The 22,235-nt window shown below is 45.4% G+C and overlaps 1 protein-coding gene across 7 annotated transcripts in view; it reads left to right on the top strand.

Annotated features, from left to right (window-relative positions):
- SFSWAP (splicing factor SWAP) overlaps positions 1–22,235 on the top strand; it is a 285,802-nt gene that overhangs the window by 138,366 nt on the left and 125,201 nt on the right. For all 7 annotated transcript variants that reach the window (XM_030217824.1, XM_030217828.1, XM_030217825.1 and 4 more), the window contains one exon: positions 14,946–15,176. In XM_030217824.1, coding sequence (XP_030073684.1) covers positions 14,946–15,176 — 231 coding nt within the window. The remainder of the gene's footprint in view (positions 1–14,945; positions 15,177–22,235) is intronic.

Consider the following 22,235-nt stretch of genomic DNA (forward strand, 5'->3'; position numbering starts at 1 on the left):
CGAGCATCCACATGCGGAACAATGTGAAGCAACTGGCGGACCTGGTCGACAAGCTCCCGCCGGAGCAGTCCAGGCCTTATCAGGAGGTGGTCAGGCAGCTGAAGGCGTGCAGAAAGTTCCTGTCCGGGGGTATCTATGACACCTGTGACGTGGCATCTCGTGCTGCGGCCCAAGGTATAGTGATGCGCAGGCTCTCATGGCTGCGTGCCTCTGACCTGGACAACTGCACCCAGCAGAGACTGGCCGACGTCCCTTGCCGGGGGGATAACATTTTTGGTGAGAAGGTCGAGCAGCTGGTGGACCAACTGCATCAGCGGGAAACCGCCCTCGACAAGCTCTCCCACCGGGCGCCTTCAGCATCCACCTCAGCAGGTGGACGTTTTTCCCGGGCCCGGCAGGCTGCGCCCTATTCCTTTGCAAGGCGTAGGTACACCCAGCCGGCCCGAAGGCCTCGCCAGGCACAGGGACAGCCCCAGCGCGCTCGTTCTCGTCAACAGCGTGCGCCTAAGCAGCCCCCTGCGCCTCCACAGCAAAAGCCGGGGACGGGCTTTTGACTGGATCCACGGGAACATAGCCGCCCTCAAAGTGTCCGTACCGGACGATCTGCCGGTCGGAGGGAGGTTAAAATTTTTTCACCAAAGGTGGCCTCTCATAACCTCCGACCAGTGGGTTCTCCAAATAGTGCGGTGCGGATACGCCCTGAATTTGGCCTCCCTGCCACCAAATTGTCCTCCGGGAGCTCAATCCTTCAGCTCCCATCACAAGCAGGTACTTGCAAAGGAACTCTCCGCCCTTCTCAGCGCCAATGCGGTCGAGCCCATACCACCCGGGCAGGAAGGGCAGGGATTCTATTCCAGGTACTTCCTTGTGGAAAAGAAAACAGGGGGGATGCGTCCCATCCTAGACCTGAGAGGCCTGAACAAATTCCTGGTCAAAGAAAAGTTCAGGATGCTTTCCTTGGGCACCCTTCTGCCAATGATTCAGAAAAACGATTGGCTATGTTCCCTGGATTTAAAGGATGCATACACTCACATCCCGATACTGCCAGCTCACAGACAGTATCTCAGATTCCGCCTGGGCGCACGGCACTTTCAGTATTGTGTGCTGCCCTTTGGGCTCGCCTCTGCCCCACGAGTGTTTACAAAGTGCCTCGTGGTGATGGCGGCGTATCTACGCAAGCTGGGAGTGCACGTGTTCCCATATCTCGACGATTGGCTGGTCAAGAACACCTCGGAGGCAGGAGCCCTCCGGTCCATGCAGTGCACTACTCAACTCCTGGAGCTGCTGGGGTTTGTGATAAATTACCCAAAGTCCCATCTCCAGCCAACCCAGTCTCTGGAATTCATAGGAGCTCTGCTGAATACCCAGACGGCTCAGGCCTTCCTTCCCGAAGCGAGGGCCAACAACCTCTTGTCCCTGGCTTCGCAGACCAGAGCGTCTCAGCAGATCACAGCTCGGCAGATGTTGAGACTTCTGGGTCATATGGCCTCCACAGTCCATGTGACTCCCATGGCTCGTCTTCACATGAGATCTGCTCAATGGACCCTAGCTTCCCAGTGGGTTCAAGCCACCGGGAATCTAGAAGATGTCATCCGCCTCTCCACCAGTTGCCGCACTTCACTGCTCTGGTGGACCATCCGGACCAATTTGACCTTGGGACGTCCATTCCAAATTCCGCAGCCCACGAAAGTGCTGACGACGGATGCATCTCGCCTGGGGTAGGGAGCTCATGTCGATGGGCTTCACACCCAGGGTCTGTGGTCCCTCCAGGAAAAGGATCTGCAGATCAACCTCCTGGAGCTCCGAGCGGTCTGGAACGCACTGAAGGCTTTCAGAGACTGGCTGTCCTACCAAATTATTCAAATTTGGACAGACAATCAGGTTGCAATGTATTACACCAACAAGCAGGGGGGCACCGGATCTCGCCCCTTGTGTCAGGAAGCCGTCGGCATGTGGCGGTGGGCTTGCCAGTCCGGCATGCTCCTCCAAGCCACATACCTGGCAGGTGTAAACAACAGTCTGGCCGACAGACTGAGCAGAGTCATGCAACCGCACGAGTGGTCGCTTCATTCCAGAGTAGTACGCAAGATCTTCCGAGAGTGGGGCACCCCCTCGGTGGACCTTTTCGCCTCTCAGACGAACCACAAGCTGCCTCTGTTCTGTTCCAGACTACAGGCCCACGGCAGACTGGCATCGGATGCCTTTCTCCTCCATTGGGGGACCGGCCTCCTGTATGCTTATCCTCCCATACCTTTGGTGGGGAAGACCTTACTGAAGCTCAAGCAAGACCACGGCACCATGATTCTGATAGCGCCCTTTTGGCCCCGTCAGATCTGGTTCCCTCTTCTTCTGGAGTTGTCCTCAGAAGAATCGTGGAGATTGGAGTGTTTTCCGACTCTCATCTCGCAGAACGACGGAGCGTTGCTGCACCCCAACCTTCAATCCCTGGCTCTCACGGCCTGGATGTTGAGGGCGTAGACTTCACTGCGTTGGGTCTGTCGGAGGGTGTCTCCCGTGTCTTGCTTGCCTCTAGGAAGGATTCCACTAAAAAGAGTTACATTTTCAAGTGGAGGAGGTTTGTTGTTTGGTGTGAGAGCAAGGCCCTAGAACCTCGTTCTTGCCCTGCACAGAACCTGCTTGAATACCTTCTGCACTTATCAGAGTCTGGCCTCAAGACCAACTCAGTAAGGAATCACCTTAGTGCGATTAGTGCTTACCATTATCGTGTGGAAGGTAAAGCCATCTCTGGAGAGCCTTTAGTCGTTCGATTCATGAGAGGCTTGCTTTTGTCAAAGCCCCCTATCAAGCCTCCTGCAGTGTCATGGGATCTCAACGTCGTCCTCACCCAGCTGATGAGACCTCCTTTTGAGCCACTGAATACCTGCCATCTGAAGTACTTGACCTGGAAGGTCATTTTCTTGGTGGCAGTTACTTCAGCTCGTAGGGTCAGTGAGCTTCAAGCCCTAGTAGCTCATGCTCCATATACCAAATTTCATCACAACAGAGTAGTGCTCCGCACCCACCCAAAGTTCCTGCCGAAGGTGGTGTCGGAGTTCCATCTTAACCAGTCAATTGTCTTGCCAACATTCTTCCCCAGGCCACATACCCGCCCTGCTGAACGTCAGTTGCACACATTGGACTGCAAGAGAGCATTGGCCTTCTACTTGGAGCGGACACAGTCCGCCCAATTGTTTGTTTCTTTCGACCCTAACAGGCTAGGGGTCGCTGTCGGGAAACGCACCATCTCCAATTGGCTAGCAGATTGCATTTCCTTCACTTACGCCCAGGCTGGGCTGGCTCTTGAGGGTCATGTCACGGCTCATAGTGTCAGAGCCATGGCAGCGTCGGTGGCTCACTTGAAGTCAGCCACTATTGAAGAAATTTGCAAAGCTGCGACGTGGTCATCTGTCCACACATTCACATCACATTACTGCCTCCAGCAGGATACCCGACGCGACAGTCGGTTCGGGCAGTCGGTGCTGCAGAATCTGTTTGGGGTGTAAATCCAACTCCACCCTCCAGGACCCGAATTTATTCTGGTCAGGCTGCACTCTCAGTTAGTTGTTCTTCGTAGGTCAATTTCTGTTATACCCTCGCCGTTGCGAGGTTCAATTGACCTGGGTTCTTGTTTTGAGTGAGCCTGAGAGCTAGGGATACCCCAGTCGTGAGAACAAGCAGCCTGCTTGTCCTCGGAGAAAGTGAATGATACATACCTGTAGCAGGTGTTCTCCGAGGACAGCAGGCTGATTGTTCTCACCTACCCTCCCTCCTCCCCTTTGGAGTTGCGTTTTCATGTTGTTTCTTGCTTGTCATTCAACTGGCGGGAACGGTCACGCACGAGCGGGAAGACGGCCGCGCATGCGCGGTGGGCGTGCCCCGCGTGCGGACCGCCCGCGAAGCTGCTTCCGGTTGGTGGGGGCTGCCGCGGACGTCACCCAGTCGTGAGAACAATCAGCCTGCTGTCCTCGGAGAACACCTGCTACAGGTATGTATCATTCACTAACCGTGGTTTTGGGACTGTACCTCATACACCTATTGCCAGAGGCCTATCTGAATCAATGACCATATGGCTAACCCACTCAAAAGAATTCTGTGAAGACTAATTTTTATGAGCACCCCAAAAATAAGGTGCTAGGCCAAAAGACAAGACTGAATGATAGTGTGAAACTTGGAGTGGGATTAAAGAAAACACTTGACAGCTCCTCCAAGTCATAAAATGCCTGAGAAAGGAACTATTAAATCAGGACCAGAGTTTAATGATCTAATGTTGGAGAGTGTTTTAACTGTTCACATTATGCTTGTAAAATGTTTTCTTACTTCAAAATTGAATTCAATTTTATCATCTTGCTCCAGATTGGTTAGATAAATTGTACAGAATACCTTCTGTCTCTTGAAAGCAATCAAGCTAGCACAAGACAAGTTAGAGGAAATGTTATATGTGGTGAATTTACCTATTTTCACCATTTTGTTTCTAATACTCTGAGCTTGTGGTTATTAGTTCCCAAGTGTAATTAATTTTCATGTAGTTTTAAAAAGTGCATAAGTGGTGCTGTGGAAGCCTGGCAAATATTTTCCTGAAGATAAGCTCTCTGCATATGCTGTGGCTGTTATGTATTATTTCTGTAACATTCTCTGATTGCCTTGGTATTCAAAATGTTATCAATTTTTTTTTTTTTAAATAAATATTTTCCCCAGCTCCATTTCAACTAGAAGGTAGTGTAGAGAGCTCAATTATAGCAACTTGGAACTGACAATGTAGTTTATGTTCAGTAAGAAATTTAGCAGTTCAGAAAGAACATGGAAATGGGTTTGATGTTTCTTTTGTGCTGTTGTAAATATTCAGCAGTATCAGAACCACACTGTGGTCTCTGAAGTGGCTTCAAGCTTCCAGCTAAATAATAGTGTCACAGACAGGATCCAGAAGAATAGCACAGGGATGCTTTTAAGGTCAGATGGAAGCAACATTAGACTGTGTCTTTTTAAGATTCTCAAACTGAATGATTCAAGTAAAACATTTTTTTGTTACGTTGCAGCAGTACATTGCTCATTCAGAGACTGTCTACAGCCAGTCATGCTAATCTCTCATTATACAAGACAAATGTGTAGAGAGCTATACAGGCTGTTGTTTTCACAGTACCGATATATTTCTCGTGTTGCATTAAGTGCTTTAAAGATTTTTTTTTTTAAATCAGCTTCCTGAGTAAACTTCGTTTTTCTGTGGAAGCTGAAATCTGCAAACCACATTTCTTTTAAGATATTTTTAATTTTCAAGATTGGTATGAATGCATACAACAAATGCCATTCATTTATCTGTCAGACACTCGATCAAGATGAGTCATAGTTTTACAGCACATAAAGATATTATTTCCTGAGCTTTCTCTTAAATTCCTCATCTCCTCCCTGCATTGCACATAAAAGCCAGGTATGCTGTTCTACTTACAGTCTATGGTTAAAGTAGCATGCTGCAGCTCACAGAAAATTATGTTGGAATCCTGTGCAGCACACCATTGGTGCATGTGTTATCTGTGCATTGAATATGCTGTCTTAATTTTTCCCAGCTGTTTTATTAAAGCATGCAGGAAACTAAGCTAAAATCTACTAAGGGGTTCCAGCAAGATAAGAAATCATTCACAGCTCTCATTGAAACTCCCTTTTCAAGTTGGTGATAATTTTTCTATATTCGCCACAAAACTGGTTGATACTGTTCTAATTAGTTCAATTCAGTTGCAGCATTTATAATCATCATAATTTGGAAATGTAGCTCACCTTTCCATATAATGCTTGAGGCAACATATACTACATTGTTAGATTCTAACTTCTTTGCAGAAGTTAAATGTTGCTACTAATTGGGTTTCTGCCAGGTATTTGTGACCTGATTGGCTGCTGTTGGAAGCAGGATACTGGGCTAGATGGACCATTGGTCTGACCCAATATGTCTGTTCTTATTATTCTTGTGAACATATTGTACTTGAATTACTAAGTGGTTACCTGAGGCAAGAGGAGATAAAGTGACTTAACCAACATCACAAGGAGCTCAAACCCTCATCTTCAGCCAGCTGCTCTAACCAATAGGCCACCCCCCTTATTTCAGTATACTTTTATATAGTGCTTCAACATTTTTTCCAGCAAATAATATGCAGGTGTAAATCCATTTCCCAAAGAGCTTGCAGACTAAGCATGTTCCTGAGACAACTGGTGCTAAAAGTCTGTGCATCAGTGACTGAAGCAGAATTTGAAACCTGGTCCTCTGACTGCAGCCTATTCTAGCCACTAGGCCACTTCATTTCTTAATTGTACATTTCAAGTAATAATGACATGAAATTCAAAATCCAGGAGCATTTCAGAGTGGGTTAACATCACAAAAGCACCTCTTAAAAATACTAAAAAGAGCTTTTAAACTAATAAAGGACTTTGAGAGACTTTTACAAATATAGATAGGAAACACTTGGGACTATGAGCTTGCACTTGAAAGAGAAGTAATTTTTAAAATGACATGGATCTATACACTATTAATCCTTTATATGTTATTTGCCCATCTAGAACTGTATTGCGTGCATAAAACGTAGTTCTTATCAAGCTCTGTAAACAGTGATAGTCTATAAATAGCTACCAGAGTTGTTGGAGGAATAATTGGAAATCTGTAGTCTTTAGGTGTTGATTTTCATTTGTACATAGTCTTTATTTTAATCTTCCTTCCCTCCCTTGCCCACAGCCCTTCTTCACTATTATTAACCAGTACTCTTCTGTTCTGACCTGAAGAAATGAGTCAAGAAATATATTAAGTTAGTTCTATAGAAGGGTGTTACCTTTTTTGTGTTTATATGTTAACCTTTATTTCTATGCATTTAAAAATGCTAATTTTGTCCAAATATTTTGCTTAATCTCACGTTTATTCTCTTGAAGTTATTGGTTTCCAGTGGTCACTTTTGTGAGGAACGAACAGGGAAAAGAACTATAGATGAGGAACAATTAATTAGGGAAAAGGACTAAAAGGAGGTACATTGGCAACTCTATAGGCATAAACCTTGACAAGCAGCAAGAAAACAAAGCAAAATCAGACCTAGGTAAAATGAGGCACAGAGTTTAGTCAGAAAAGAGAGAAACCTGTATTTTGAGTCTCTCTTACAGCCTGATCATCAGCAAACCACAAGCAGATCGTGCTGAGCTTTAGAGGGTAGCATGTTTATTTTAGAACTTGGGAAACAAGATTGTGTATGCTGACTGGGATTTATAAAATAAAATATTGCCTTTCATTAAAAAGTTTTTGAAAATACAAGGTAGTTTCTCATCCTGTTCCATTATTGAACAACATGTTTATAGATCCAATAAGTTCTCCGAGGACAAGCAGGCTGCTTGTTCTCACGACTGGGTTGACGTCCACGGCAGCCCCCACCAACCGGAACAAAACTTTGCGGGCGGTCCCGCACGCAGGGCACACCCACCGCACATGCGCGGCTGTCTTCCCGCCCGTATGCGATTGTTCCCGCTCAGTCTTTTCTTTTCCGCACTGGAGAGAGCCGTGTTCGTCTCTCTCTCTGTCAGCCCCGGAAACCGGATCGCGCGTTTGCCGCGAGATTTTCTTCATTGTTTTTCTTAGTTGTTTTTCTCTGTTTTATTTTGTTTAAAAAAAAAAACGAGAACTTTGTTTTTCCCTCGTATTTTTAGCGGGGGCGTCTCGTTGCGGCCTTGTGGCCGCGCGGTCGATTTACTTTTCGAGGTGTGAATTTTACCGCCACCATCGACGACTTTGACTTCGCCGATGCGATTTTTCCATCGATGTCTTCGAAGGTCCCAAGTGGATTTAAGAAGTGTGGTCGGTGCGGCCGGCATATCTCGCAGACCGACACTCACGCTTGGTGCCTCCAGTGCCTTGGGCCGGAGCACGATACCAAGACGTGCACCTTGTGTCTTGGTTTACGGAAACGGACACAGGTGGCGAGGCAAGTTCTACGGGACCGTCTTTTTGGAACTTGCGCCGGCCCCTCGACTTCGACGGCATCGGTGTTGACGGCCGGATCTTCATTACCGGTACCGATGTCCACGAAATCGGCACCGACGGCACCGACCCCAGGAGCACAGGTCCCGTTGGCCCACCAGTCTTTCAGAGATGGCAGGGGTGAGCGGTCGCGTGGGCAATCGGCCCCGATCACTCCCTCTTCCCAGGGCCCTCGGGACCGAACCCTGTCAGACCCGATCCCTCGAGGCCGAGGGGGATCTACCTCCTCCTCTTCGGTACTGCCGAGCGCCGATGACGGGCACCGGAAAAAGACAAAAAAGCACCATCATCGGTCGCCCAGGGCACATGTGGCTACCGGCTCCAGAGATGATTCGACGCCGAGGAAGCGGCAGCGCCGGGAGGAGCGGTCCCCCTCTGTGGTAGAGGTATCGTTACGTCAGGGCACCAGCACTTCGGTGCCGTCTCCTGGACCCGAACAGCTTCCGGCACTGACACCTCTACCGGCCCCCTCGCCTTTCCCGACAGCGGGCCTGGACGAGTGCCTCTGAGCCATCCTTCCGGGGATCCTGGAAGGTCTGATGCGCCAGACTGTGCCGGTGCCGGGGGTACTTGCGCCCTCGGCGCCGTTGATGGAGGCGCCGGCGTGCTCTAGCCCGGTGCCGAGGCCTTCGAAGCCGACGCCGCTTGCGGCGCCGGTCTCGACCGCCACGCAGGTGGAGTCCCCGTCGATGGAAGGAGCTTCATCCCCGCCGGCGCGGGAGTCCACCGCTCGACGATGCCACCGAGGACTCGGTGCCTCGAAGTCGAGCCGGGCCCGGTTGAGGTCTGAGCTACAGGAGCTCATGTCCGACACCGAGGAAGAGGCCTCGTGGGGGGAGGAGGAGGACCCCAGATATTTCTCCTCAGAGGAGTCTGTGGGCCTTCCCTCCGACCCCACTCCTTCACCAGAGAGGAAGCTCTCACCACCTGAGAGCCTCTCCTTTGCCTCCTTTGTCAGGGACATGTCTATTTGCATTCCCTTCCCCGTGGTCTCTGTGGATGAGCCGAGGGCCGAGATGCTCGAGGTCCTCGACTATCCATCACCACCTAGAGAGTCCTCCACGGTACCGTTGCACAATGTCCTCAAAGAGACACTGCTTCGGAACTGGTTGAGACCTTTATCTAACCACACCATCCCCAAGAAAGCGGAGTCCCAATACAGGATCCACTCAGACCCAGAGTTAATGCGGCCTCAATTGCCTCATGACTCGGCGGTCATGGACTCTGCTCTCAAGAGGGCACGGAGTTTGAGGGATACCGCCTCGGCGCCCCCGGGGCGGGAGTCTCGCACTCTGGACTCTTCAATGCTCATGACCCACATCCAGTCCTACCAGCTCTACACGAGCATACTCATGCGGAATATTGTGAAGCAACTGGCGGACCTGGTTGACAAGCTCCCCCCGGAGCAGTCCAGGCCTTTTCAGGAGGTGGTCAGGCAGCTGAAGGCGTGCAGAAAGTTCCTGTCCAGGGGTATATATGACACCTGTGATGTGGCATCTCGTGCTGCGGCCCAAGGTATAGTGATGCGCAGGCTCTCATGGCTGCGTGCCTCTGACCTGGACAACCGCACCCAGCAGCGGCTGGCCGATGTCCCTTGCCGGGGGGATAATATTTTTGGTGAGAAGGTCGAGCAGTTGGTGGACCAACTACATCAGCGGGAAACCGCCCTCGACAAGCTCTCCCACCGGGCGCCTTCAGCATCCACCTCAGCAGGTGGACGTTTTTCCAGGGCCAGGCAGGCTGCGCCCTACGCCTACAACAAGCGTAGGTACACCCAGCCGGCCCGAAGGACTCCTCAGGCACAGGGACAGTCCCAGCGCGCTCGTTCTCGTCAACAGCGTGCGCCTAAGCAGCCCCCGGCGCCTCCACAGCAAAAACCAGGGACGGGTTTTTGACTGGATCCATGGGAACATAGCCGCCATCAAAGTGTCCGTGCCGGATGATCTGCCAGTCGGTGGGAGGTTAAAACTTTTTCACCAAAGGTGGCCTCTAATAACCTCCGACCAGTGGGTTCTCCAAATAGTGCGGATACGCTCTGAATTTGGCCTTCCCTCCACCAAATTGTCCTCCGGGAGCCCAATCCTTCAGCTCCCAGCACAAGCAGGTACTTGCAGAGGAACTCTCCGCCCTTCTCAGCGCCAATGCGGTCGAGCCCGTGCCACCCGGGCAGGAAGGGCAGGGATTCTATTCCAGGTACTTCCTTGTGGAAAAGAAAACAGGGGGGATGCGCCCCATCCTAGACCTGAGAGGCCTGAACAAATATCTGGTCAAAGAGAAGTTCAGGATGCTTTCCTTGGGCACCCTTCTGCCAATTATTCAGAAAAACGATTGCTATGTTCCCTGGATTTCAAAGGACGCATACACTCACATCCCGATACTGCCAGCTCACAGACAGTATCTCAGATTCCGCCTGGGGACATGGCACTTTCAGTATTGTGTGCTGCCCTTTGGGCTCGCCTCTGCCCCATGGGTGTTCACGAAGTGTCTCGTGGTGGTCGCGGCGTATCTACGCAAGCTTGGGAGTGCACGTGTTCCCATATCTCGACGATTGGCTGGTCAAGAACACCTCGGAGGCAGGAGCTCTCCGGTCCATGCAGTGCACTATTCACCTCCTGGAGCTGCTGGGGTTTGTGATAAATTACCCAAAGTCCCATCTCCAGCCAGTCCAATCTCTGGAATTCATAGGAGCTCTGCTGAATTCTCAGACGGCTCAGGCCTTTCTTCCCGAAGCGAGGGCCCACAACCTCCTGTCCCTCATCTCCCAGACCAGAGCGTCTCAGCAGGTCACAGCTCGGCAGATGTTGAGACTCCTAGGTCATATGGCCTCCACAGTTCATGTGACTCCCATGGCTCGTCTTCACATGAGATCTGCTCAATGGACCCTAGCTTCCCAGTGGTGCCAGGCCACCGGGAATCTAGAAGATGTCATCCGCCTCTCCATCAGTTGCCGCACTTCACTGCACTGGTGGACCATTCGGACCAATATGACCCTGGGACGCCCATTCCAAATTCCACAGCCCACGAAAGTGCTAACGACGGATGCATCTCGCCTAGGGTGGGGAGCTCATGTCGATGGGCTTCGCACCCAGGGACTGTGGTCCCTCCAGGAAAAAGATCTTCAGATCAACCTCCTGGCGCTCCGAGCGGTCTGGAACGCACTGAAGGCTTTCAGAGATCGGCTGTCCTGTCAAATTATCCAAATTCGGACAGACAATCAGGTTGCAATGTATTACATCAACAAGCAGGGGGGCACCGGATCTCGCCCCCTGTGTCAGGAAGCCGTCGGGATGTGGCATTGGGCCTGCCAGTTCGGCATGCTTCTTCAAGCCACATACCTGGCAGGTGTAAACAACAGTCTGGCCGACAGACTGAGCAGAGTCATGCAACCGCATGAGTGGTCGCTCCATTCCAGAGTGGTACGCAAGATCTTCCGAGAGTGGGGCCCTCCCTCGGTGGACCTTTTCGCCTCTCAGACCAACCACAAGCTGCCTCTGTTCTGTTCCAGACTACAGGCACACGGCAGACTAGCGTCGGATGCCTTTCTCCTCCATTGGGGGACCGGCCTCCTGTATGCTTATCCTCCCATACCTTTGGTGGGGAAGACCTTACTGAAGCTCAAGCAAGACCACGGCACCATGATTCTGATAGCGCCCTTTTGGCCCCGCCAGATCTGGTTCCCTCTTCTTCTGGAGTTGTCCTCAGAAGAACCGTGGAGATTGGAGTGTTTTCCGACTCTCATTTCGCAGAACGACGGAGCGCTTCTGCACCCCAACCTTCAGTCTCTGGCTCTCACAGCCTGGATGTTGAGGGCATAGACTTCGCTTCGTTGGGTCTGTCGGAGGGTGTCTCCCGTGTCTTGCTTGCCTCTAGGAAGGATTCTACTAAAAAGAGTTACTTTTTCAAGTGGAGGAGGTTTGTTGTTTGGTGTGAGAGCAAGGCCCTAGAACCTCGTTCTTGTCCTGCACAGAACCTGCTTGAATACCTTCTGCACTTATCAGAGTCTGGCCTCAAGACCAACTCAGTAAGGAATCACCTTAGTGCGATTAGTGCTTACCATCTTCGTGTAGAGGGTAAAGCCATCTCTGGAGAGCCTTTAGTCGTTCGATTCATGAGAGGCTTGCTTTTGTCAAAGCCCCCTGTCAAGCCTCCTGCACTGTCATGGGATCTAAACGTCGTCCTCACCCAGCTGATGAAACCTCCTTTTGAGCCACTGAATTCATGCCATCTGAAGTACTTGACCTGGAAGGTCATTTTCTTGGTGGCAGTTACTTCAGCTCGTAGGGTCAGTGAGCTTCAAGCCCTGGTAGCTCATGCTCCGTATACTAAATTTCATCATAACAGAGTAGTGCTCCGCACTCACCCTCAGTTCCTGCCAAAGGTGGTGTCTGAGTTCCATCTTAACCAGTCAATTGTCTTGCCAACATTCTTTCCCAGACCGCATACACGCCCTGCTGAACGTCAGTTGCACACATTGGACTGCAAGCGAGCTTTGGCCTTCTATTTGGAGCGGACACAGCCCCACAGACAGTCCGCCCAATTGTTTGTTTCTTTCGACCCCAATAGGAAAGGGGTCGCTGTCGAGAAACGCACCATCTCCAATTGGCTAGCAGATTGCATTTCCTTCACTTACGCCCAGGCTGGGCTGACTCTTGAGGGTCATGTCACGGCTCATAGTGTCAGAGCCATGGCAGCGTCGGTGGCTCACTTGAAGTCAGCCACTATTGAAGAGATTTGCAAGGCTGCGACGTGGTCATCTGTCCACACATTCACATCACATTACTGCCTCCAGCAGGATACCCGATGCGACAGTGGGTTTGGGCAGTCGGTGCTGCAGAATCTGTTTGGGGTTTAAATCCAACTCCACCCTCCAGGACCCAAATTTATTCTGGTCAGGCTGCACTCAAGTTAGTTGTTCTTCATAGGTCAATTTCTGTTATGCCCTCGCCGTTGCAAGGTTCAATTGACCTGGGTTCTTGTTTTGAGTGAGCCTGAGAGCTAGGGATACCCCAGTCGTGAGAACAAGCAGCCTGCTTGTCCTCGGAGAAAGCGAATGATACATACCTGTAGCAGGTGTTCTCCGAGGACAGCAGGCTGATTGTTCTCACCTACCCTCCCTCCTCACCTTTGGAGTTGCGTTTTTTACTCATTTTTGCTTGTCATTCAACTGAGCGGGAACGGTCGCGCACGGGCGGGAAGACGGCCGCGCATGCGCGGTGGGCGTGCCCTGCGTGCGGGACCGCCCGCAAAGTTTTGTTCCGGTTGGTGGGGGCTGCCGTGGACGTCAACCCAGTCGTGAGAACAAGCAGTTGTGAGAACAATCAGCCTACTGTCCTCGGAGAACACCTGCTACAGGTATGTATCATTCGCTTTCACTGAACACATAGACAAACATGGTTTAATGGGACACAGTCAACATGGATTCAGCCAAGGCAAGTCTTACTTCACCTATTTATTTCATTTCTTTGACTGCATAAATAAGCATGTGAATAAAGGTAAGCCAGTTGATGTAGTGTATCAAGGTTTTCAGAAAGTGTTTGACAAAAGTCCCTCATGAGAGACTCCTGATAAAATGTGAAAAGCCATGGGATAGGAGGCAGTGTTATATTGTAGATTAGGAATTGGTTGCTTGATAGAAAACAGAGGGTATGGTTAAATGGCCAATAAATGATGGAGGGTCAATAATTGAGTGCCCCAGGGATCTGTATTGGGACCGGTGCTATTTAACATATTTATTAATGGTCTGGAAATGGGAACGACGAGTGAGGTGATTAAATTTGCTGAAAATACAAAACTATTTAAAGTTGTTAAAACTCATGCAGATTGTGAAAAATTGCAGGAAGACCTTAGGAAGTTGTAAGACTGGGCAACCAAATGGGAAATGAGATTTAATGTGCATAAGAGCAAAATGATTCACATTGGGAATAGTAATCCAAATCAAAGTTTTTTGATGCTAGGTTCCATCCTAGGAGTCAACACCAAAGAAAAAGATCTAGGTGTCATCGTGGACAATACGCTGAAATCTTCTGCCCAGTGTGTGGCAGCAGCGGCCAAAAATGCAAACGGAATGCTAGGAATTAGGAATGGGATAGAAAATAAGACCAAATGTTATAATTGTATCGCTTCATGGTGCAACCTCACCTTGAGTATTGTGTGCAATTCTGGTCGCTGTATCTTAAAAAAGATATAGCAGATTAGAAAAGATTCAAGGAAGGGTGACCAAAATGAAGGGGTTTTAAAAAAAGTTTGGACAAGTTCCTGGAAGAAAATTCCATAGTCTGCTGTTGATATAGATATGGGGAAGCTACTGCTTGTCCTTAGGATCAGTAACATGAATCTTACTACTATTTGAGAATCTGTCAGGTACTTGTGACTGGAATTGGCCACTGTTGAAAGCAGGATACTGGGCTAGATGGACCATTGGTCTGACCCAGTATGGCTATTCCTACGTTCTTAAGTGTGTAGTAACTTAACTTCTGGAATGGCTCCTGATTCAGCTTCTGTTGCTATGCGGTTAGCAGGCCTTTCTGATACATGGGAGACATTGACATCCATCACCTGATCTGAATAGGGATTGACTGTAGTGTTTTGTATTTATTTCTGAAGAATGAATGTAGAAGCATTGAAAATGATGGATGGTGTCAAAAGGAAAAAGACTGAAGTCCTATCAGGAACAGATTTAGATTTTGATATAAAACTTTTATTGAAAAAAAAAATTTATACCTGAATGTAGAAGACAATTGAAAGCATACTCTGATACTAGCTATCTCAGTATTTTGTTCCATACAGTGAACAACATTAAAAGTGCACTGTGTTCTGCAAATTAGGCTGTGGGAGATCATCATTGCTGACGATATATTTATATACTTTAATCTGTGCATGCTATGGATGATTAAGAAAGATCCAGTATTTGTCAACAATATATAACCATTTTTTTTTCTATCTCCCTCAGCATCATTTGCTCCAATAAGCTTTGCAATCAAGGCCAAGGAAACTGATATGCTTCCCCTGGAGAAAAACCGTGTCAAACTATATGATGACAGTGAAGAGGAGGAAGAAGGCAAGGCTGACCAGGATGCTGCTAGCAGTACTTCACATAGTAATTCAGCAGTTACTGCCCCTGGCCCCATCATAGAAGAAAAAAAACCTCAGCTAACTCAAGAGGAGCTGGAAGCCAAACAAGGTACTAAAATGTTAAGATGAAACTGTTTTTTCAAAAGTGTGTTTTTTGGGGGCAGGGGATTTTTTTGATATGATTATTACAGATCTACCTATAGATCTTATTAGGTGTAATTTTATTTTGTGATTTCTTTGTTCTTTTTAAAATCTCTTGTGAATTGCAGCAATCTCTTTATAGATCACAATTAACTGTTGCTTTGGAAAGAGCAAGCTGAAAAATCAAGAGCAGCAACTTAATATATGACCATTAGTTAAAGTACAGATTCTTTATCCAGTAGTTTTACTTCCAGTTATAGCTCTGCTTTTGCTTTATCATCCAATACTACATCAAAGACCTGTATGGCGGTCTGTCTGACTCTTAATATAAAGTTTTCTTGTATTTTTCAAGTAAGATTGGTATTCACTTCTACTCTAGCTGAAATCATTTTCCTGCACCTTTTCTGACTTCATGTGCAATATTTCCTTGTTAGTCACCCTTATTTCAATCTAACTCCTATCTTATCTGTCTATATGTTCCAGCTCCACTTACACCCTTTGCTGTCCATTAAAATGTTTTAAAGTGTATTGTGTTGATACTGTAAATAGCATTCTATGCCGTAAACTATATTTCTGCTGTAATTGTTGCCTGTGTTTGGCTTATTCTTGCTATACACTGCCTTAGGATGAATTTTTCCAAAAAGATGGTAAATAAATGATCAGTTTTAATGTTCACGCTAATAGCCCCCCAGATATCGCCTGTTAGGGACTTTCTTTCGCTATGGAAGCACTAGTCTTTAGTCCCCTTTCTCATAGTGCTTGTCATTTCTTGCAGTTTAATTGTTCTTGTGACTTCTAACCAAGAAACATTTTTTCTTACATTTGTTTTCTAAAATGTTACAACCATCTAACCACTTGTAGCATGCACAAGCTCTATTATCACTCACCTGACACACCAGTTTTTGTTTGGGGGGGGGGGGGTTGTTTGTTTTTTTAAAGAAAATTACTGATCTCAGAGGTGAGTTTTGCCAGCCCTCTTTGGCTTTACTGGTAGGTTCTTCAGAATCTTCATCAATACCAGGTGGCTCAAACATTGCTAAAGCAATTTTAATAACTGTTCTTCAAAAATTCTCTTATTTGGATATGTCTCTCTCATGTTATCAGTGATTTACTATCCGTATTGCCCTTTCGAGTTTGTCCCCTCCTGAAAGTGCCTTATTTAAACTCTCTTGTCATCAATTTTTAGCCTGTATCGAATCTTGTTTCTAAATGATTAGATAAGATAGCGTTCAGTCAGTTTTATAAATTTCTGGAAAACAATGTACCCCAGGTAGGTAAGATTTTGCCCCGGTCATATCAATGCATTCCTTCTTATAGGCTTGCTAGATAAAATTATGTGTAATCTTGATGCTGGTAAGATAGCCATTATTGTTTCATTAGACCTTTCCTCAGTTTGATTTTGTAGATCACTGGTTGCTAATTTCTCATTTGTCAGATTGTCTGTGATTGGTTTTCTTCATATCTCAGTAAACAGACCTTTTCTGTATCAGCTGGTCTTTTTACTTGTTCTCATCAGTTTCCCTGTTGTGTTGTACAGGGCTTTGTCTAGGCACTGGTGATTTTCAACCATTTGCTGGCTCTATTAACCACTCTGGCCCAAAGTCTAGGTCTAAGTGACTATTAACCTGATGACATTCGGGTGGTAGCCTACTTATACTGACCCTATTTCTCCAGATCTTATCCATCTTACTTGCAAAGTCAAGCTTTAAACCTCCATTATCTCAAATATTTCTTGTAATCAAGGGCCGTTTTTATTCTCCTCTTTGATTGTTATAATTCTAGGCTGCCATATTTATGACCTAACCAACTTATGAAAAACACTAATATCTCTTTAATAAGGCTTACCATAATTAATTCAATTATAAGAACTGTAAAACATTACTACTTGCTTGATAGTTTGTTTTCTGATTTCTGAATAGATTATACCCTTCTTTGTTACATTTAATTTCTTTATATGTAATTCATTTGTTTATTTAAGCTTGATTGATGCCTGTCATGTTGTAATATTGTAAGCCACATTGAGACTGCAAGTAGGTGGGAAAATGTGGGATACAAATGCAATAAATAAATTCATATTTGACTTCCCAGTTTCAGCCATAATGAATTCTTCCTTCTACGCCCTGAGACAGATTTACTTGGAGAGCATTCCTTGAGTTGAAGGATCTCCAAACCTTGTTGTTTGCACTCATCCTCAATAATATAAACCAGAGGTTTTCAACCTGTCAGGAGCTGGGAGTATGTCATCAAAACTTTGACATAGACAGCAAGCTCATGCTTTTCTTAACAACCATCTTTGCTTGCAAACTGGGGACAGCAGAGAGTCGGATACTTGAAATCCCCTTAACTGTTCCCTATTTCTGCTTCCCCACTATCCTTTATGAATGCCTGCTGTCACCATCTGCAACTGAAAATGTTGCACATCCGCTGTGCATTGCTTCTGTTCTATTCAGAAGCTATGTAGCGATTTACAAGGTTTTGTGTTACTTTACAGTGATTGGCAGAAGAGGAACTTTGTATTGCTGTTACTGAGGTTACACCAGAATTTGAATATATATCTATATAGACTCTAGAATGTGTAAAGTTTAGTTTGAATTTGGCTACTATTCAACCCCATATTGAAAAAATTGTGTGCAACACGTCGGTTCCAGGTTTCTCATGATAAAGTGAAGATTAAAGCTCTGTGAGAAAATAAAATATAACAATTAATTTCAATAACAGTTACAAAATTTCTGTTTAAGACTGTTGTATATTTCCCATGTCATTTTTAATATCAGTAGAAATTGATATTTAGGACTTTTTTTTGTTTTCAGTTTTGAATTGTCATAGTCTGTGTATCACACATATGAACATTGTCAGGTAGGTCACAACAGGTGCTTTATAACACAAAAGGAACAATGCCTAAAAATAGTCTCTGCTATCACTTCATATTCAATTGTCCAAAAAAGCACTTACCTTGAGGGCCATTCAGCACCATCTGTATAGGACTGATGTAGGACTCATTGGAAAAACTGCAAGCGGCAGAGTTGTAATCCAATTCCCAACAGGGTATCCCTGTTTTGCAAAGCTGATGCATCAGGGGAAATTCACCTCTGTTCTATACATGCAGCAAGGAGTGGCCGCTTCCCCTGCTTTCTGTGAACAACCTCCACCCTCACTTTATCCTTCATTATTACAGTTTTAATCCTTGATTCTTTCTCAGGGGTGTTAGATTCTGTAGTATTTTCTAGAACAGTTATCTATTATGTACTAGATTAAACCCAGCAGCATTATGACAGAATTTATAAGACTCCCCTTTTCCTTTATGGTTTGATTTTTGAAGCATGATAAACTGGAAGTTTTTAGCTATTTTCACCACTATGAATCTTCTCTGTTTGCAACACTGGACTCCTGCTTTCTCTTCTGAGATTATAATTTAGTATGAGCAAGTGAACAGTAATCCCAAAATATAACAATATGAAAGGGTGATTTTTGATTTCATTCAAAATGGAATGCAGAAATCCAAAAAATTAAGTAAAATAAATCATGAATTAAACCCAAAAGTAAATAGTGCCAATAAATATGCAGCTTTCATTATTTGATTTAACATCCCTCCTTACCAAGAAGAGAGCTGATAAAAAAATGTTTTAAAAACCATCTTCTGAAAGCATAATCATGCATACTGCAGACTTTTGGTGCCACATCCACATTTTTGTTTGATCTATATTATGTTTTTGCTGCCAGGTGCACTGTTTAAGAAAAAAATAATTTGGTGCAGAAAAGTCAGTGATGGAACTGTAAATTACATTTTCTACAGCTGTAGTTTAAAGTAATATTATTTGTGATTATTTTTTACCAAGATAGTTGTTACTTCCAATATATATAGCAACAAGTATGGAGTCCCCTATGTTAATGTATTACATTGAAGGAAAAGACTTCAGTTGCTTTGCTTATTGTGTGTACTACACTTTATCAGCCGGGCGAGCTTCCTCATTAGTCAGAAAAACCTCCAATAGTGTTAACTCTGCGATGGTGCACTATTTAACAGCAGCTATTTGTTTTGTCTAATTTTGCGCTGTTGCGATATGACTATATTAAAACTTTTTGGATTGGGCACTTATCTGTAATGTAACTTTCAAACAGTGGTTTGCTCTACAGAGAGCCTCCATTTCACGATAGCTTCGTCAGGAGATAAACCGATAGCCAATTATGAATTGCCCTAAAGGACAGAGAAGGACTAGCATTTCTTGGTTTTAGACAGCACATTTTTTACAGCATATAAAAGCCTACAGCCTACCTGTTTCATCCAAAGTTTGTTTGTTTGTGTCAAGGAGGGATTCAAAATGGCACCTGGCATTTAGCCTATGTGTTCTCCCCAATGGGAGCTGAGGGGCACCATGACAAAAAAACCCCAAAATAGACTCTACACAAAACAGGGCAGGGAAACGTCCTTAATCAAGCTGGATTATCTTGTCAAGCAGATTTTTGATTCTCACTAGATACCAAGTGTGGATAGTGAAGTCAAGCCGTAGGCAGGTGCCAGGACTTTCAAGTGACAAGCTGTGGACTTTCTCAGTAAATCTATTTCATCAGGCCCTTTTGTCAGGAGTCTATTTTGTCACATCCAGTCTGCCCAACAAGATAAACTCATTGTATGTGATACTTTATATACCTGTCCTTGCTTTGTCCTTGCCAATTACCAGTGTTGCCACCCAGTCTCCACTAAGCTTCTGTGGATCCATTCCTTCTAAACAGGATTCCTTTGTGTTTATCCCACGCATTTTTGAATTGTTACTGTTTTCATCTCCACCACCCACATGGGAGAGCATTCCAAGTATCTACCACCCTCTCCGTGAAAAAAATACTTCCTGACGTTATTCCTGAATCTGCCCCCCCTTCAACCTCAATTCATGTCCTCTAGTTCTACAGCCTTTCTGTCTCCGGAAAAGGTTTGTTTGAGGATCAATACCGTTTAAATATTTGAACCTCTGCATCGTATCACCCCTCTTTCTCCTTTCCTCCAGGGTATACATATTCAGGTCAGTAAGTCTTTCCTCGTACGTCTTGTAACGCAAATCCCATATCATTTTTGTAGCTTTTCAAGTCTTTTTTACATCCTTAGCAAGATACAGTCTCCTAAACTAAATACAATACTCCAGGTGGGGCCTCGCTAATGACTTGTACAGGGGCATCAAAACCTCCGTTCTTATGCTAGTTATACCCCTCTCTATGCAGCCTAACATCCTTCTGGTCATGGCCACCGCCTTGTCACATTGTTTCTTCACCTTCAGATCCTCAGACATGATCACCCCAAGGTCTCCTGAGTGAAGCTTATCAGTCTCTCCCCACCTATCCAGTATATCTCTTCTGGGTTTCTGCACCCCAAGTGCATCACTCTGCACTTCTTGGCATGACATTTTAACTAATTACAACAAACTCAGTACTCTGCTATTTTTTGTATATTAATTAATTTATAACTCACACAAGCCATGCAACCCACAATCTTTCAGCCACTATCAACAGACAGCTATTACATTACAGCAATATTTTCACTATATATACATATGTATAAATGTTAGTAATTTAGTGAAATGTAATGAAATATATTTCCACTGCGCTCCAATTAATGTTAAATAGCACTCCAGCTGATCCGCTTGTCATGTAATTGTGGTTATTTCAAAATATGCTGAGCCAGTTTCTTAAATCACAAGTCAATAGTTGGGGCTCAACTTGCCCACCCTCTTATGTGCACAGTATAGAGGATTTTACAAGTGTTGCATGGCTTGTGTGAGTGAGTTCCTAGGTCCCATTGGTGTGTAGAGTTTTATGGGTTTATAGGAGTATTTAAATAAATGATATAAATTAATATACAAAAAGTAACAGAGAGTACTGAGTTTGTTCTAATTTGTGTATAGTGTACTCTGGTTTAATATAATATTCCCTAGTATAAGTGAGATGACATTTTAACTGCCAGGCCCTGACCATTCTTCTAACACTTGGAGATCTCTTCTCATGGTTTCTACTACTTCCAGGGTATCCACTTTATCAGCTGTCTTCGAGTCATCCGCACAAAGGCAAACCTTTCTTTCTAACCCTTCAGCAATATCTCTCACAAATATATTAAACAGAATCAGCCCCAGCACCAATTCCTGGGGCACTCCACTACTCGCCTTCCTTTCCTCCGAGCTTTATTTCCCCATCTAGGAGCTGTCAGCCAAATGCTTACTGAAGATGTTTGTGACTCCAAGGTGTGTGCCCACCTATTTCCTTACAGAGCATTTTAAAACCAGAACTGATAGATAGACTCCATAAGGGCATGGATGGAGTACATCCAGGAAGAGACCACATGTTCTCTAGGCACCATCATAGAGAAAATTGTTTTTCTCCTCTAGAGGGCATATCCAATGTAGTTTAGCATTATACACCTAACTTTTTTTAAAAACCAGTATTTAATTCTGAGCTGCCCTCTACTTATTGCTGCTACCTTCAAATATTGCATTGCCTCCTGTGGCCTTATGGTTTCTCCCAAATCACCCTCACAAGGTGAAGAACATATAATAGTGGTGTGGCATTTAAGTAGGTGTTCATCTCCATTATTAACACCATCTCTGCAATGAACATTACTCAGCCTTTCTTATGTAGTATGTTAGCATGCCATGCTGTGACATTTAATTTTCCTTATTTGACTGATATTTTTTTTTTCTCTGGCCATCTCTGTGAATGAAGAGTTCTCTCTATAGCATTCTTATGGGAATAATAATGTAAACCAGAACACAATACTACTAAAGATCTGATTTATAAAGGAAAACATTTTGACTTCTGCATTGTCTTACTAACAAAAAAAATGCTTAATAGATGAATCCCATGAATAGGCATTCCTATAAGACACTTGACCTATAAGAAATAAATTTTGTTTCTGGTGCACGAATATGAGATTACAAATGGATCTTTAAAGTTTGTGTTCTGAAGTGATCATATTAGGCATGATGATTAAGAACTCATAAGATTGGCTCCACTAATTTTAATGCTTTGGTAAAAGTTCCGTACAGTC

The sequence above is a fragment of the Microcaecilia unicolor genome, chromosome 11 (assembly GCF_901765095.1).
Source record: "Microcaecilia unicolor chromosome 11, aMicUni1.1, whole genome shotgun sequence".
NCBI lineage: Eukaryota > Metazoa > Chordata > Amphibia > Gymnophiona > Siphonopidae > Microcaecilia > Microcaecilia unicolor.